The sequence below is a fragment of the Cyprinodon tularosa genome, unplaced genomic scaffold (genome assembly GCF_016077235.1).
Source record: "Cyprinodon tularosa strain WSP-4 unplaced genomic scaffold, ASM1607723v1 ctg534, whole genome shotgun sequence".
Classification (NCBI taxonomy): Eukaryota; Metazoa; Chordata; class Actinopteri; order Cyprinodontiformes; family Cyprinodontidae; genus Cyprinodon; species Cyprinodon tularosa.
The window spans coordinates 135,001-153,939 of NW_024039268.1; the positions used below are offsets into that span (position 1 = coordinate 135,001).

At 43.9% G+C, this 18,939-nt stretch overlaps 1 protein-coding gene across 1 annotated transcript in view; it reads right to left on the reverse strand.

The window, feature by feature from the left end:
• spg21 (SPG21 abhydrolase domain containing, maspardin) overlaps positions 1–16,469 on the reverse strand; it is a 21,498-nt gene extending 5,029 nt beyond the window's left edge. Inside the window, exons 1-4 of the mRNA XM_038304455.1 lie at positions 16,169–16,469; positions 4,246–4,407; positions 2,565–2,645; positions 6–151 (exon numbers count right to left, since the gene is read on the reverse strand). Coding sequence (XP_038160383.1) covers positions 6–151; positions 2,565–2,645; positions 4,246–4,407; positions 16,169–16,231 — 452 coding nt within the window. The 5' untranslated portion in view covers positions 16,232–16,469. The remainder of the gene's footprint in view (positions 1–5; positions 152–2,564; positions 2,646–4,245; positions 4,408–16,168) is intronic.
• Between the last annotated feature and the right edge of the window lie 2,470 nt (positions 16,470–18,939).

Consider the following 18,939-nt stretch of genomic DNA (forward strand, 5'->3'; position numbering starts at 1 on the left):
AGCACCTGTTTGCTGTCCATGTCTGGTTGAATATGGAGGTGTCACTGAACGAGTTACACAGGATCAGAGAGTGGACTCTGGGAGACTTGTGGGTGAATTCTGCAAACTTCTGAGCCAGGTATCCTCCCAAAGACGCTCCGAACAGGTGGACCTGTGTGTGTCAGAGGATCAGCGTTACACAGACATCACCATTCACACAATAAAAAATGTCTGCCTGAGGTCTGATGTGCAAGCCGTACGGCGATGATGGGAACTGAATCCCTGGTATCAGTTCATTAAAACAATTCGTTCAAAACATTCAGCAAATCATTTATTTAATGCAGCTACAGTATATTTAAAAAGAGCAATAAAAATGATTTTAGTGACATTAAGTCTGCTGAACATAGAACTTTAAAGGTATAGAGGATGATCTTTTATTTCTGGGTGGATCATCTCAATCAGTGGTCCTCCTAACTGTCAATCATTCTGGCGATGCGTTTCCGTAAGGTCGTCCTATGCGCTCGTCCTGTTAGCTATCGGTTTCTTTCAGGCGTATATCTGTGGGGAGCTACGGTTTCAGACGGTCGTTGAAGCTCACGTTTCTCACCGCGGTTCTTTGAAAATGGCCGAGAGTCAGAAGAGGAAAAGTGTCTACGAAGTAAAGGAGAAGAAAGGAAAGGCCTCGGAAAAGGCAGATATATCCCAGAATGCTTTGCGCAGAGAGCTCTCCTTGCAAAGCATTATGGGATTAGCTGTCCCAGCAGCCCGCTGTCACCTTAGGCTGCAGCTACCCGACAGCAGCGACTAATAAAGATGGCGCAGGCACGGCGTGGTGCAGGAGGAGTGACCAATATAGTGATAGAGGGGTCAGAGGTCAGGGCGGAGGGTCGGACACAGTGAACTGCTATGAGAGGAACAACTTTTAAACAGAGCGTGTACGAGGAGAAATGGGCTCGTGCACGCTCTCACATGCACTTTTTTTTTAAGTGTAGAGGGCGGGTCTTTTAAAAAATTCAAGATGGTTATGGTCCTATAAAGATAAAAAGAGTAAGAACCGTTTTCAAGCTCTAACCTTATCTTATTTTGTAGTTCTAGTTCAGAAGGCAACGAAGGAGAAGATTGAGTCAATAAGCAAGTTTAGCTGAAATCTAATATGGCAGGTTTATTAAAGTTGTAGGGAAGTCATATTTAAATGTCAAATCATTTTGGCTTAAACATGTATATAAATGTTCTCTTGATCGGACCATATTGTCCCAAAATTTAGAAAATTTCTATCTTATTAAAATTGTCTTAAAATCTGTGTTTTTTCCGTTATCTTCTGCAGGCCAGTTAGTTCTACGTCAGCCTGAACACCTAAATTCGGCCAATCATATATCAACGGTCATCTGTCAATCAAATGTTTTCAGTCATAGCGTCTTGATTCATATGTCGCAGCTAATATACGCAACGGTTGAAACCAGAATCCTTTCCTTTCCCATTGAGTTGCGTCCCAGTGTTCACGGGGATGGACGTCTGTGTCTTCGGCAGGCGTAGAGCTAACAGAACTGGCAGCGTTGCGAGGCAAGGGCTCAAACATGTACGGCTGGAAGCCTTCTACACCAAACCAAGCTTCTGCCGCCCTGGCGTCCTCTTCCACAACATCTTCGTCCCCGCTTTCCTCCTCTAAATAAAAAATGGATGACGGAGGAGACTCATCCACGACCTCCCACACTAAACTCTCCTCCTCTTGCATGTTTCCACTGTCCATAGCGTTCCTTGACAGCGTCGTTTCTAAGTCACCAATTTAGTGCTACTTGGTCCCAATGGAATTTCCCATTGGGAACCTGCTAGCACTAAGATGCTAACTGGTTAGCAAGATGCTTCCGACAAAACGGCCACAACCAAACATGCTTGTGAACCTTCCGCCAAAACAGACCCGCCCCCTTGATAATCGACCAATCACATTGACTTTATTCACTGGTGTAAAGTCGGGCGCCACTTGGGAGAATTCGGAAAAGCAACGGTTGGAACAGCCGCTTCCCTGCGACTTTAAAAACCTTCTATAGTTCCATTTGTAGATCACTAAAATTGATCTTTTGCGAGTCCATTTCAGTTCGTTCACATGAGTGATTGGTTTATTTAAACGACTCATTAAACCAAAACGACCGTAGAGGTGGGGGCTAGAGCCAGTTATAGCCTTTTATTTGTGCCCACATTAATCTGCCATATTGGAGGTTCCAGACTGGCAACCAGGGACAATGAATGATGCAGTACTGCCAGTAAACTAAGGGGCCGCGTGGCGAACAGTGGCCAAAGTATGATCAGGAAAAAGGACTAAAGAGGAGAAAAGAGCATGAAAACAGCCAAATGCTCCATCAACAGGACACAGAGTAATAACAGTTTACTGCATGTTGACCTTTTCTCTCTCAATAGGACAGCTAATTCTATACCACCCCCTTGTGGCCACACTGCCCAGCTGCAATCACAATAAATGAGGTGGTTGCAGAGGGGGCGGGGCGCCCCTATCACATCACGATAAGAAAAAATGAAGGACTTATTTACGTACATATAGGAGCAGAAATGGAACTACAAAAGGAAAGTCGGACCTTGTCCAGTTGGAGGTGATCCAGAAGCTTCCGGAAGCCATCACAGAACTCCATGAGGTCCCAGTACACAGGATACTGCAGCTGAAAAAAAAAGGCCGGCAAAAGAAAAAAATGTTTCTGTTAACTAATATATACATTAAGATTTGATAGAAATACAACAGGAAAGGCTGGAAGCTCAGAAATATGGAGTTAGATTGGTCTGTGTTTGCACAAATACACATGTGAAATATACACACACACACACACACACACACACACACCAGGATTTCTGGTCCATAAACAAATATCAATAAAATTACAAAGTACATTTAGTCTATAAACTTTACTGCATTAGTGTGTGGATCTAATGTGCCCCGATACACAAATTTATATTTTTAAGCTGTATTTTTAAGGGATGGTGTGCGACCAATCACAAAGCTCCCTTTAATAAGCCAATCACAGGAAAGTACTCATCCTCCACAGCATCCGTCACCCCTCCGCTCCGCAGCGCTCACATACCTTGTGCATCATATTAATCCATGAGAACTGTTCCACATCCACCGCTACTCCTCCGCACGTCACCGTCCACCTACGTCTTCTCTGTCCTTCCCCGTCCGCTCCTGTCCAGCCAGGTCAAAATCCACATTTGCATTCCCACCAAACAGGAAAAGGAACGTTGAGAAGATCCGGTTTGTCAAACTAAAATATGGTAACGATGGATCGCGAACAACAGATTAGAGCAGAATTCCTATATATTCCCAAAAACTAAAACCACTTAATTAAATTATTGGATGTCGATTATCGATACTTAAAACATTCCAGGAAGCAGATTTCTCATCTCGGTCAAAATATTTTTTTATACCGAGGTGCTTAAAAGTTTAATCAAATCCAGTCACATCAACTTCCAGGAGCGAATCTCAACTAATCTTTATCTCAGTTCTGGATGAAGAGATGCTGAGTTTGGAAGTAGAGAACAAACCAATGATTATTACAAAGACCCACAACGAAAAGAAAGAGTTTGCATTGATGCTGATGGCATGATTTAATGATGTCATATTAAATTAAGCCTTCATTACCACGATTTTCTCCTACGAGTTAAATAATAATATTGCTCACGCTCTCCTCAAACTCCAAGGAAGTCGGAGCGGAGCAAGACGGGAGGAACAGCGGAGGCTGTAGGGCTTCACTGTGGGCAGGCGGTCTGGAACGGAGCGAGGCGGAGTGGGGCGGAGGATGTAGAATCAGGGGGTTAGTTTCCCATGTGGAGTGGTTTCTTGTGATTGGCTTATACAACGGAGCTTTGTGATTGGTGGCAAACCATCCCTGCTTAAATAAATGCATTGGTGCATCAAGGCAGTCTCAAAAATCCACACATAGATGCAGTGAAGTTTAAAGAGCACTGGTACTTTGTAATTTAATTTAGAATTGTTTATGGACCAGAAATACTTTGGTGAATCTTGTTCTGTGTGTGTATGAGTCACATGTGTGTATTAGTGAAAACTGAGACAGGAAGAGGTCAATCTAAAGCTGTACTGGTTCACCGTTTGTAAAAAGCTCTGCTATCAGATCAGTGATTCTGATTCAAACCGCCCTCCATGTCTGAAACTAACATTCACTTTTTTATTTTGAATCATGTCAGAACCAGTCAGCCCCGTGTGAGGCAGATGAGGTTTAACTGATGAACAGCAGCGCCCCCGCTCACCGAGATGACTCTGTAACCCCAGCCGGTCAGCGCCAGAACCTGCTGGAAGAACACCTCTGCAGTGCCACTGACGGGGGGGAGGAAGATGATGGGACAGCGGATGCTCTTTGGGCCGGCGTCGTACAGGGACCACACCTTGCTGTCATCGTCGTCAACAATGATCTGGAAAAGAAAAACGTTGCTTCTGTAACCCAGTGGGTCCATCTGCCATGCAAACCAAGCACGCCGTTATCAGCTGCAGCTCACCAGCCTCATGGTCAGGTGACCCAGATCAATGAACAGGTATTTTGGAGAATTGTTACAAATTTTTTCAAAGACCCGCCCCCTCCACTTTAAAAAAAAGCACATGCCCAAACCTGCACCCGCTCCCTAGAGGGAACGCCTATTAAAGGTGTGCGAGAGCGTGCACGAGCCCATTTCTCCTCGTGCACGAGCACATTTCTCCTCGTGCACGAGCACATTTCTCCTCGTGCACGCTCTGTTTAAAAGTTGTTCCTCTCATAGCAGCTCACGGTGTCCGACTGGCCGCCCTGACCTCTGACCCCTCAATCACTATATAGAGCGGGGACTCTATAGTGAACTCAGTTAACTGACCGTTTGGACAGATGATCACTGATTTTTGCTCCATTGGTAACTCCTCCTCCACAGCGTAGTGCCTGCCCCATCTTTGTTATTAGTCGCTGCTGTCAGGTAGCGACAGCGGGCCACTGGGACAGCTAATCCCAGAATGCTTTGCAAGAAGAGCTCTCTGCGCAAAGCATTCTGGGATATTTCTGCCTTTCCTTTCTTCTCATACACTTCATAGACACTTTTCCTCTTCCAACCCTCGGCCATTTTCAAAGAACCGCGGTGGGAAACGTGAGCTTCAATGACCGTCTGAAACCGTAGCTCCCCACAGATATACGCCTAAGGCTGATTTATCCTCAGAAACCAGGTCGTCTGCGTGTGGCGCAGTTAACGCAGATAAGCCCCGCCCCTTCTGCAGACACTCTGCTGCACCTCTCCACAATTGTAGGTGAGCGCAGACAGGAGGCCTCTGATTGGTCAGATCTGCATTCTCTCTACTCTATGCGTATTTCCTGTTTGGTTCCTTACCGGCTGGTTTCGTTTGTCTGACCGCCATTGTGGAAAACGATTGGTGAAGATGGAGCAGCTAGCAGAGCGAGGAGCGCCAGAATGCTGGGACCCTTTTCCCACCTGGATCCCCGCTCTTTTTGGCCCTCATGTCCCTCCGTTGTCGCACAAACTTGCCCCCACTTCCTCACCACCTCGGCCGTATCTAGACCCACAGCTAGTTCCCGATAGGCCCTCTGGCGTTGTGGCATGGAATAACATAGCGCAGTCCACGCTTCAATATTGGGCAGAAATCATAAACATCTGCGACACACTACTGCAGGAGGATAATCAGACCTTTAGACTCAGCTTTATTTATCCCTGGGGATTCCTCCTTCAGGGAAATTCTGGTTCCAGTAGCTTATATAGAGGATAAAGAGTTAAAGCAAGATGCCTTTAAAGATAAAAAATAAGACTATATAAAAACAGTGCATAAAGTAAAGGTTTGTTTTTTTTCAGACTGCAAACATTTGGGCTTAAAATGTGTAAATGATATATTTTAACTAATATGGCTGCCAAGAGGTATAAGAGGAAGAAAACCTAAATAAATAAAAAGCAGTCTGCATTTCTAGAACCTTTGTGAAACTCTCAGAAGTGCAAACATGTGATTGGCTCAGAGCCATTGTGATAAAGTCCATCCAGAGCAGGCAGCACCGGCTGCATCGCTGCATGCCGTCGGTTGGTCAGGAACACGGAGGGAATTCCAGAAATCCTTCAGCTGCTCCCAAACAGTCTCTTTCCAGATATTCAGCTTTTCTTCAGATTTCACAGTAAACCTCATGTCTAACTGGGAGCATGTGATGGTGAACAGCGTGTGACCCACTTAGTGTAATCATGTGACCGTAGCTAAAAGGGAGCTCGGTGCTGATGGAGAAATGCTGCAGGTCATAAACCGTCTGTCTGCATACGGAGGACAGAGCGGCGTGTTTCAGCATGCAGCACCGTCTTGGTGAACTGCAAACACGCACGGCAGCGTTCACCACAACCGCTGGGAAACAGTGACAGAGCGATAAAACCAGAACTGAATGGATGGCTGATTAATAAACAGTGAGGGAGCCACGGTCAGGTTTACAGGAACTGAGGGTTATTGGGTCAAAGGTCGCTCTGACCAGCATGGCAGCTAAACTGTTTTTTAGCAGCTGAGCGGAACTACGACTCCAACCTGTTTAGGGCTGTGAGCCCCTAAAATACTAAGGCTGGAACTAACAATTACTTTGCAAATTGATGAATCTGCTCAATTTTTATTCCAATTAATCCAATAATATTCAAATAGCTAAAAGGTTCCATAAAGAAGAAGTTTCACTAAACTAAACCAGGTGAAGCTTTTCCCAGGAGGAGTTCTGGATTATAGAACAGACTGACAGACGGAAAAGATTTTTGGACATAAATGCTAAATGTTAACATGAGTTTTTACAACTTTGATATAATTCCTGTTCTAAGTGTTGCTCTGTCAGCTACAGGTGGGTTTTACAGTCTCTATACTCCAGTTAATTAATCGATTAGTAAATTAGTCGACGATTATTTCAATAATCAATCATGATTAATCTGGTTAATTGTTTCAGTTGGAACCATGTCTTGGACAATTAAAAAATAAATATATTTCATGGTCCATTCATATCACAGTGATTATAAAAACTATCTCCAGCTCCACAAACAGTTTCCTGAGAAAGACTTAAAGAAATAAACTTTCTTAATCGTAACTTTCGTAGTCAAAACTCTTAGAGCAGAACGCTTTGCCAGGATTAACTTGATCAGAGCAGAAAATAAAGAAATCTTTGGAGATTGGGTTCAGATGGACACAGATCGGGTTCAGATGGACACAGATCGGGTTTAGATGGACACAGATCGGGTTTAGATGGACACAGATCGAGATGGACACAGATCGGGTTCTGATGGACACAGATCGGGTTCAGATGGACACAGATCGGGTTCAGATGGACACAGATCGGGTTTAGATGGACACAGATCGAGATGGACACAGATCGGGTTCTGATGGACACAGATCGGGTTCAGATGGACACAGATCGGGTTCAGATGGACACAGATCGGGTTCAGATGGACACAGATCGGGTTCAGATGGACACAGATCGGGTTTAGAGGGACACAGATCGGGTTTAGAGGGACACAGATCGAGATGGACACAGATCGGGTTCTGATGGACACAGATCGGGTTCAGATGGACACAGATCGGGTTCAGATGGACACAGATCGGGTTCAGATGGACACAGATCGGGTTTAGATGGACACAGATCGAGATGGACACAGATCGGGCTTAGATGGACACAGATCGGGCTTAGATGGACACAGATCGGGCTTAGATGGACACAGATCGGGCTTAGATGGACACAGATCGGGTTCAGAGGGACACAGATCGAGATGGACACAGATCGGGCTTAGATGGACACAGATCGGGTTCAGAGGGACACAGATCGGGCTTAGATGGACACAGATCGAGATGGACACAGATCGGGCTTAGATGGACACAGATCGGGCTTAGATGGACACAGATCGGGCTTAGATGGACACAGATCGGGCTTAGATGGACACAGATCGGGTTTAGAGGGACACAGATCGAGATGGACACAGATCGGGTTCTGATGGACACAGATCGGGTTCAGATGGACACAGATCGGGTTCAGATGGACACAGATCGGGTTCAGATGGACACAGATCGGGTTTAGATGGACACAGATCGAGATGGACACAGATCGGGCTTAGATGGACACAGATCGAGATGGACACAGATCGGGCTTAGATGGACACAGATCGGGCTTAGATGGACACAGATCGGGTTCAGAGGGACACAGATCGAGATGGACACAGATCGGGCTTAGATGGACACAGATCGGGTTCAGAGGGACACAGATCGAGATGGACACAGATCGGGCTTAGATGGACACAGATCGGGTTCAGAGGGACACAGATCGAGATGGACACAGATCGGGCTTAGATGGACACAGATCGGGCTTAGATGGACACAGATCGGGCTTAGATGGACACAGATCGAGATGGACACAGATTGGGCTTAGATTGACACAGATCGGGTTTAGATGGACACAGATCGAGATGGACACAGATTGGGCTTAGATGGACACAGATCGGGTTCAGATGGACACAGATCGGGTTTAGATGGACACAGATCGGGTTTAGAGGGACACAGATCGGGTTTAGAGGGACACAGATCGGGTTTAGAGGGACACAGATTGGGTTCAGAGGGACACAGATCGAGATGGACACAGATCGGGTTCTGATGAACACAGATCGGGTTTAGATGGACACAGATCGGGTTCAGAGGGACACAGATCGGGCTTAGATGGACACAGATCGGGCTTAGATGGACACAGATCGGGCTTAGATGGACACAGATCGGGTTCAGATGGACACAGATCGGGTTTAGATGGACACAGATCGAGATGGACACAGATTGGGTTCAGAGGGACACAGATCGGGCTTAGATGGACACAGATTGGGCTTAGATGGACACAGATCGGGTTTAGATGGACACAGATCGGGTTTAGATGGACACAGATCGGGTTCAGAGGGACACAGATCGGGCTTAGATGGACACAGATCGGGCTTAGATGGACACAGATTGGGCTTAGATGGACACAGATCGGGTTCAGATGGACACAGATCGGGTTTAGATGGACACAGATCGGGTTTAGAGGGACACAGATTGGGTTCAGAGGGACACAGATCGAGATGGACACAGATCGGGTTCTGATGAACACAGATCGGGTTCAGAGGGACACAGATCGGGCTTAGATGGACACAGACCGGGCTTAGATGGACACAGATCGGGCTTAGATGGACACAGATCGGGTTTAGATGGACACAGATCGAGATGGACACAGATCGGGCTTAGATGGACACAGATCGGGTTCAGAGGGACACAGATCGGGCTAAGATGGACACAGATCGGGTTAAGATGGACACAGATCGGGTTTAGATGGACACAGATCGGGCTAAGATGGACACAGATCGGGTTTAGATGGACACAGATCGGGCTAAGATGGACACAGATCGGGTTTAGATGGACACAGATCGGGCTTAGATGGACACAGATCGGGCTTAGATGGACACAGATCGGGTTTAGATGGACACAGATCGGGCTAAGATGGACACAGATCGGGCTTAGATGGACACAGATCGGGCTTAGATGGACACAGATCGGGCTTAGATGGACACAGATCGGGCTTAGATGGACACAGATCGGGTTCAGATGGACACAGATCGGGTTCAGATGGACACAGATCGGGTTCAGATGGACACAGATCGGGTTCAGATGGACACAGATCGGGTTCAGATGGACACAGATCGGGTTCAGATGGACACAGATCGGGTTCAGATGGACACAGATCGGGTTCAGATGGACACAGATCGGGTTCAGATGGACACACATCGGGTTTAGATGGACACAGATCGGGCTTAGATGGACACAGATCGGGCTTAGATGGACACAGATCGGGTTTAGATGGACACAGATCGGGCTTAGATGGACACAGATTGGGTTCAGATGGACACAGATCGGGTTCAGATGGACACAGATTGGGTTCAGATGGACACAGATTGGGTTCAGATGGACACACATCGGGTTTAGATGGACACAGATCGGGCTTAGATGGACACAGATCGGGCTTAGATGGACACAGATCGGGTTTAGATGGACACAGATCGGGTTTAGATGGACACAGATTGGTGGGAAATAAACATCGTTTCAAAGATTCTTTACATCAAAACCATAAATGTGCATCTGATGCTTAAATCCTGATGTAAATATATGGTTCATCCCTAAAAACCTTCTGGTGTATTATTTATATTTTAATAACTTTAGTGGTAAATATACTTTATCGTATATTTAGGATACTGCGCAGGAGGTAATCAAGGAAGCAGCCTACCGTGGCTAAGCCCAGTGTTGTGGTCAAGACCACCTAACCCAGAGACCGAGACAAGATCAAGACTTTTAGGGACCGAGACCAAGTCAAGACAGAGTCAAGACCAAGACCAAGACCAAGACCAGCACCAGTAGGTGACAATAAAATGTGAAACATGATCAAATCACTAAAATTTATCTAAAAGACCCACATTCACATAAAACACCTAGATATTTAACACACAGAACTGGAATAAACATAAACATCTTTATTTAGTACTTCTGTGTAGTAACCACAGAATTTCAAACAATTAATCAAAGTCGATCAAAATAGTATTTTCTCTGCCTTTCATGAACAGTACATACATTTATGTTGTTTTTAAATGTGCCATTTCATATACAGATTAAAGCTATATTATATAAATTTTCTTAAATAAATCTGTCACCAAGTTGTGAAAATATTAAGCTTACCTTTCTTTCAACGTGTCCATAAAAGTTGGGAGTGTCCCTACCGTCTCTGATAGTGAAGAACTGCAGAACTTACGTTGGGTTTTATGCTTTTTTCTCAATGTTGCTTTACAAATATATTCTTTGTGATTTAAATAGCTGAATTTTATAACTGATGATTTGGCCGACATCTTATCCCGTTCTCAGACAACCACTTCTGACTTTCAATCGAAGTGCTGCAGGTGAAAGGGGGTGGACAGCGGTAAAAAAAATAAACTAACAAAAAAACATGCATTTACTAATGAAACAGGTTATTGCTTGAATTTGAATCCAAGCATCGAATAAAAAGAAGAATCTTAAAGAAACTGATAATATTCTGATGATTAGCGTTATTTCCACAGTTGTGGTCTTGAAATAAAATGCCGAGTCCTCAGCGCCCGAGACCGAGACCAAATGCAGTCAAGTCCGAGACGAAACCATCAAAAAATGACCGATCTCGAGTACTAATACCCTGGCTAAGCCAGTTAGCATCTCCCAGGTAAGAGTGAAAATAATGAAGAAAGGTATAAAACAAAACAATATTTGACTCCAAGACTTCATCTTGGGTGGATGTATGAATGGGTGGGTGGATGGATGGGTGGGTGGATAGATGGATGAATGGGTGGATGGATGGGTGGGTGGATGGATGGGTGGATAGATGGATGAATGGGTGGATAGATGGATGGATGGGTGGATAGATGGATGAATGGGTGGATGGATGAATGGGTGGATGGATGGGTGGGTGGATGTATGAATGGGTAGGTGGATGGATGGGTGGATAGATGGATGGATGGATGGGTGGATAGATGGATGAATGGGTGGATGGATGAATGGGTGGATGGATGGGTGGGTGGATGTATGAATGGGTAGGTGGATGGATGGGTGGATAGATGGATGGATGGGTGGATGGATGGATGGATGGATAGATGGATGGATGGATGGGTGGATAGATGGATGAATGGGTGGATGGATGAATGGGTGGATGGATGGGTGGGTGGATGTATGAATGGGTAGGTGGATGGATGGGTGGATAGATGGATGGATGGGTGGATGCATGGATGGTTTCCCTTTAAGATGCATCAGTGATTATCCTCCTTCACAAACAGCAATAAATGAGGCAAAATTAAAATAAGATTTAGCCGTCAGTCTATATATTGAAAGTTATATTTCAAAAATTATTGATGAACTGATTTTTACCTCAATATTTGTGCTTTAATTCAGAAGAACAGATAAAGGATTTTTATAGACTACACAACATAATGGGAACCATGTTAAAGAAAAAGAAAAAAGCAGCAATAAAAGCTGCGGGACTGTTTCTATAGACTGGGAGAGGCAGGATGGTTGGTCTCTATTTAGTATAGGTCTACAGTACTGCCAGCTGAGGCCGGGCCAATAATTAACCAATCATTGATTGTTTGTGATGATTTCAATTTCAGAAAATCAGGATTGTTTTAATGTCTGCTTATTTCAACCAGAGTTAGAATTCTATTTAGGCTTAAAAAGGACGATTCAAAAACCATCAGGGTGAAGCTTGGTGTTTATAACCTTATTCTAGCACAATCAAAAGGTTGCTGGTGTTTTTTTTAAAAGAATATAATGTTAATATGAACTTTAAGTCCCTGCTAATGAAAAAGCCCACAGCATCACTAATAAAACTGCTACAAACACAGACTGCATTAATCTAATGATTAAAATTTTGTTTCCTTCCGTCTTTATCCTCCTGTCTGTTTGCCTACATGGCATCATAAAAACCTGCATCCATGGAGACGGCTGCTATTAGCCAATGACATCTAACAGTCTAATCATTGGTCATCGCCTGCTGTCGTCATCCAGGTAATGGATACCGGATTTTCCAGGCTGAACATAACAGACGATTCATCCTAGAGTTGAAGCTGCTCCTCAGTGCAAACATCTGGCCACCATAGGCTTTAACATTTCAGTCTCCTTTAAGTTGATCTCTGCCTGCCAGAGTAAAGCGCCCCCCCACTCTTCCTGCCTGCAGACGGTACTACAGGTAGACCCACACATCCAGATTGTGGGCTGATCTATTATTTATTGAGGATCTACTGATGTGTTAAGATTAGATGGTCAAATAGTTCTTCACACAGAAACTCAGCTAATTTAGTCATTGATTGATCATTAACTGGAGTATAGAGACTAAAACCTGCCTTTAGCCGACAGAGTGACACACTTAGAGCAGAAATTATACCAAGATTGTAAAAATTATTAATACATTTAGCATTTAAGAATAAGATAAGTTTTTGTCCGTCAGAATGCTTCACCAGAACTCCTCAAGTGCAAACCTTGTAGTTTGACCAGGTTTAAATTCTGTAAAAAAAAAAAGGTCTTCTTTAAAATCCTATTTTGCTCTCTGATTATTCATTGGAAAAATGAAAATAATCTGTTGATTAATTGATAAAATAAAAGTCAATATGATGGTTAGTTGCAGCCCTAAGCAACACAACTGAAAAGAAGTCAAATGGAGATGAAGCGCATTCATTGCTGCTCCCTCCGTCTGCTATCCGTCGATAGAGTTTTCTTTAAATTGTCAAGAAAACAGAATATCAGCTGTGCTGCTGCCATCAACACCTTTGTTTCTAGATGTTGGAGCTTGGCCTGTTTACCAGTGTAGTCCTGTTTCTCTGACTGTGACTAACTGGATGTGCTCTCTTCATCCTCTGACATGGGAGCTGGCTCGGAGCTCGTCTGCCTGGCTGTGTGTTTCCTGGACGGGGGCCGCCTGTGGAGCTGGTTGACAGTTGCCTTTTGTATCTATGCTTCTTTTTCTATGTCTGCTTCTGTCTCCTTGAACCCCAGTGGGCCTCAGCAGATGGCCGCTCACACTGAGCCTGGTTCTGCTGGAGGTTTCTTCCTGTTCAAAGGGAGTTTTTCCTCTCCACTGTCGCTACAAGCATGCTTAGTGTGAGGGATTGCTGAAGAGTCAATGAGTCGATGCAATCAGCTGGTTTTCCTTGACAGAAACTATCTAATTGAATTGTGTCTGTAAAGTCCCCTTCGATGACCTGTTTTTAAATTGGCCCCAAAGAAATAATCAGAACTGAATTAAATATCTGATTTTTTTTATCTGTTCAATTAGACTAATAAATAAAAAAACAATCTGTACCAGCCTTAAAAACATGCATCAGTAGATCTCTAATCATTACCCTCTTAAATCATTTCTGAACTAAATGTAGTGAAAATAAAGCACTTAACGGTCGTATCTGATCAAGCATTGATTGATCTGAGGGGAGCAGTGGGAGGAAATAAACACCGTTTGGTTAAAACTGATGCCCCTCTGGAACGGGCCCCTCTGGAACGGGCCCTGGGGTCAGACATGAGAGCTGGACCTCCAATGACTAAAGGATTTAGGTTTTGGCAGTGGCGGTTCTAGAACAAGTGTACCAGGGGGCCAGGAAGGGGCCAGGAGGGGGCCGGCATGATTTCATGGGGCCCAGAAAAGCAGAAAAAAAACAGGGTTAGGGATTCCTTCTTTCATCTGAGGAACATTGCAAAAATTAGAAATCTCCTGTCCAGGGGTGATGCTGAGAAACTAGTCCATGCATTTGTTACTTCAAGGCTGGACTATTGTAATTCTTTACTATCAGGAAGTCCACAAACTGTAGTTAAAAGCCTTCAGCTGATCCAAAATGCTGCAGCCAGAGTTCTAATGAAAATGAAAAAGAGAGATCATATCTCTCCTATCCTGGCTTCTCTTCATTGGCTTCCTGTTAAATCCAGAATAGAATTTAAAATCCTCCTTCTCACATATAAAGCCTTAAATGGCCAAGCTCCATCTTATGTCAGAGATCTGATTGTTCCTTATGTTCCTAACAGAGCACTTCGCTCTCAATCTGCAGGTTTACTAGTGGTTCCTAGAACTTCTAAAGTAGAATGGGAGGCAGATCTTTTAGTTATCAGGCTCCTCTCCTGTGGAACCAACTACCAGTTTTAGTCCGTGAGGCAGACACCCTGTCTACTTTTAAGGCTAGGCTTAAAACTTTCCTTTTTGATAAAGCTTATAGTTAGGGTGGCTCAGGTTATCCTGAGCCATCTCTATAGTTATGCTGCTATAGGCTTAGACTTTTGGAGGACATAGGGACCCCCATTTCATCATTCTGCTTCATTCTCTCTCTGTTCTCCTATTCTGCAGAATCTGTTAGTTCAATCTCTAACCTTCTGCTCTCTCTGCTTTTCCTCAGAGTAGCTTTGCCTCGTCTGTTCCTGTTTGGCTGTGACGTCATCCTGGAAAAAACATCAGCTGTGCTGCTTCTATCAACACCCTTGTTAATAGATGTTGGAGATCGGCCTGTTTTCCAGTGTGGTCCTGTTTCTCTGACCGTGACTGAGTGGATGTGCTCTCTTCGTCCTCTGGCATGGGAGCTGCCTTGGAGCTCGTCTGCCTGGCTGTGTGTTTCCTGGACGGAGCCGCCTTTTACAGCTGCTTTTTGTATCTCTGCTTCTGTCTCCTTGAACCCCAGTCGGCCTCGGCAGATGGCCGCTCACACTGAGCCTGGTTCTGCTGGAGGTTTCTTCCTGTTAAAAGGGAGTTTTTCCTCTCCACTGTCGCTACAAGCATGCTTAGTGTGGGGGATTGTATTTGAGTCAATGAGTCAATGCAATCAACTGGTTTTCCTTAGATAGAAAACTTTGTATCAATTTGACTGTATGATCTGGTTGAACTGTAAAGTGCCTTGAGATGACATGTGTTGTGAATTTGGCGCTATATAAATAAACTGAATTGAATTGAATTGAATTCAAACATGTTAAGATAGCTGCATGAAGTGAAATTTATATTCAATTAGGTTTAATTAAAATTCCATGTCAATTACTTCAATATACACTCATAATTTTACATATTTGTCACTTAATTTAAGTTAAAATTATCGTTCTCTATAAAATCTGAATTACAACTCAAGAAAAACTGATCAATTCAGCTGTAAAAATGAGTTTTTTTATTTTTTAATCTGTTTTGAAAAAACACTGGGATCTTATCTCAATGACACCAAAGCCTTATTGTCACATTCTTGTTTTTAAATTATTAGTAAAACAGAATTTGTAAAGAAAATAGAGGAAATAGATCCAAATCAGTAACTACCTGTTCCAGCGCATCATCAGTAGAATCTATTTGAGTATTATGTCTGCAGTGCAGGGGCCATGGGGGCCATAGCAGGGGCCATGGGGACCATAAAAGGGGCCATGGGGGCCATGGGGACCATAGCAGGGGCCATAACAGTGGCCATAACAGGAGCCATGGCAGGGGCCATGGCATGATCTACAGGGCCCCCATTGGCCCCTGTCTAGAACCGCCCACGAGGAAAGATCAAACACCTGAAGAACCTAAAGACCTAAGAACCGTTCCTAGGTCTTTGGGTTCTTCAGGTGTTTGTTTTTTCCTCGTGCTGCAGATCAAAGGGTGGAAGCAGGAAGTGTTTCTGTCTCCATCAGACTCACCCTCTTCAGAGGAACGGTGCTCCGGAACCAGCTGTAGTCCGGAGAGCCTCTGATCTCCTCCATCTGCGGGCGGAGCGGCTCCACCGCCGCAGACACACCGACCAGAAGCGGCTCCTCCCGGGCAGCCAGACCCCCGCTGCTAGCTGCTAATTCACCGCGTCCCGCCGCCGCTTCAGGCCGCTTCCTGTCGCGCGTGGAGTGGGTGATTCACAGTGTCCGTGGGTGTTCATCCATGTCGCGGTGCCGTTTCCTTGATTTTCTGCGGGTCTTATGACTGTTTTTCATTCACTTCCGCAAAACGTCACCGCTGAACAAGACGCGTTCACGGACAGCAGGAAGTCGGAAAATCGAGATTGGAATGGATCAATGCCCAAAAGGTTAAATTCGTCATAAAAAGATGGAATATTATCATATTTTCGTTTACTGTTTAAAAAAAATGTAAAGTTATATTGTTAAAATTCAAACATTTATATTTTAAAAATGGGAGTGTATAGACTGAAAGCTATTTTGTGTTTGAAATATAGGTTTTGCCTATTGACAGACTTTAAATAAAATTAATGGGTTCATTTCCTAATTTTGACTAATTGAAAATAATTCAGATTAAAATAAATCACCGCCGAGTTATTTTCACAGCAGGTTTATTTGTTTCCCTGCCGTCTGTGAAGGCAACATTCTATGGTTTCAGTTTATGAGTATAATGGGCTCTATGCACAGCTCCACTACTTCCTGAATTTAAAGCAGCTCCTTTGTTTCCTGTATTTCATGATTGGATGCACTGATTAATCCAGGTGTGTATGACCTAAGTAACTGGCCAGACACACCTGAATTAATCAGTTCGTCCAGTAATGAAAGCCAGGAAACAAAGGAGCTGCTTTAAATTCAGGAAGTAGTGGAGCTGTGCATAGAGCCCATTAACTGGTTTGATTAGAAATCTTACTGTACACAAAGTAAACTATAATTTCATTCTTACTTTACACTGTTCTTTCGTCATTTTTTGTTATTTATTTTGTATTTTTATGGAGGCATTTAATGGGGTTTTATTGTCCTCTTTTGGACTGGAGACCTGTGATGACTTTTATTTTTTAAGTTTTGCTTACACACATTTTCCCAGTCATAAAGAGACCTGTAAATAACTTTACACCATGTTTTCCTTTCTCAGCAGAATCCTCCACTCTGCCGTGTTGAGTTCAGGAACAGGATGTTTGGGGTCTACAGAGATGTTACGGTCAGGCCACTTTTTTCATGTCTTATACTTGTAAAGCTGCAGACCTGATTCTTTGTCACAGTGGAAGCAGTGATGCTTTGTTGATGAGCCAAACAACGTGGCCATGTCTGTCCTCCAAACAAGCTGATCGATAGAGGAGGAGCAACAGCTTCTGTGGAGGGTTCAATCTCTATGTGAGGACCAGATCAGGTCCTCACTGGTTCCCAGGAGCGGAAGGTCTACGGTGGACACGGTGCTGTTGAGGACTGTGAGGGGGGGCAGTGGAGGTTTAGAGTCCAGCGCTGGACCAACCATACACCTCCTTTCTGTATGCAGGTTCCTGCTGTCCCAGATCAGACAATGACCCAGTTCCATCCTTCAGAGTTCAGTAGCTTCACAGACAGGCGGGCAAACAGGGAGTAAAGCGGTAGGAGGAACTCACCTATGGGGGTGTCAGAGACTCACCTCTGGGGATGTCAGAGAGTTCAGATGTTTGTCCTCAGCCTCACACAGTAGGAAGGTAATGATCCACTGACAGGTGAACACTGTGCGCTAGGCAAGCTTCTGGAAGAAGGTCTCCTGTTTGATGAAGTGGGACAGGGTGAGGGATAGACCCGAGTATTAGCTACTGAGAAAGCCCAAACTTACTCCCTGAGGGGGAGTCATCGGATCTACTCTCTTTCTGACGGACAGACATTAAAGATCTTGTATTGATATATTACAGTTGAATATCACTCAGGGACCTTTCTTTATTTCCCATTCCAGGCCACGGTGTAGATTGATTGATTTTATTGATCTTACAGTGGAGAAATTATCCATCAGCTCAAATAGTCAAAAAAAGAAGATGCCAAAAGAAAAAAGTACATGAGGTATATAGAGTATATACTGTGCGTCCACATATGACAGCTGAAGTTTGTTTTTGTTTTTTTCAGGGTTATTGCACAGGGCGATTACATTGGTATTTATATGAATGGGTATTTATCCATTTAGTTATTCCACTGGGTATCAAATATAAAGAAACAGGTTATTGTGCAGGATATCAAATAGCAAACTGCACATTATACAATCAATAGGCTCTTACTAAAACTCAGTTTTTGAAAAATTTTTAAGCTATAAGGAAAAAAATCAGAAGAAGGTTAGAGTAATTCTGTTTTTCTTAGTATTATTTATTGAGGCTGTTTAGTTTTACTTTGAGAGAGTACATTATCAAATACCGCACCGTGACGTCACAAACCAGTAGGTGGCAGTAGTGTTCTTTGACAAACATGGATGCCTCCAGTAAAGCACATTCACATGAAAATTAATCTGAATTAAAAACACTGATCATTTATTGAACAGGATTGAATAATTTCAGAATTAAAGAACTTTCAGAAGTTTGGATTCTGAATGTGAGCGGAGTTTTTCTTTAATTGTCACCCACTATGTAAATTGTTTGAATGCAACTTTTTTCTAAATGAACAATTTTGATGGAAAAGTTGTCGCCATGATCTTTAATCTACATTTAATCACAGAAACTGCTTTTCTGCTATCCTCCAGTCCAGGCGGTGGCGCTAAAGGCACCCAAAGT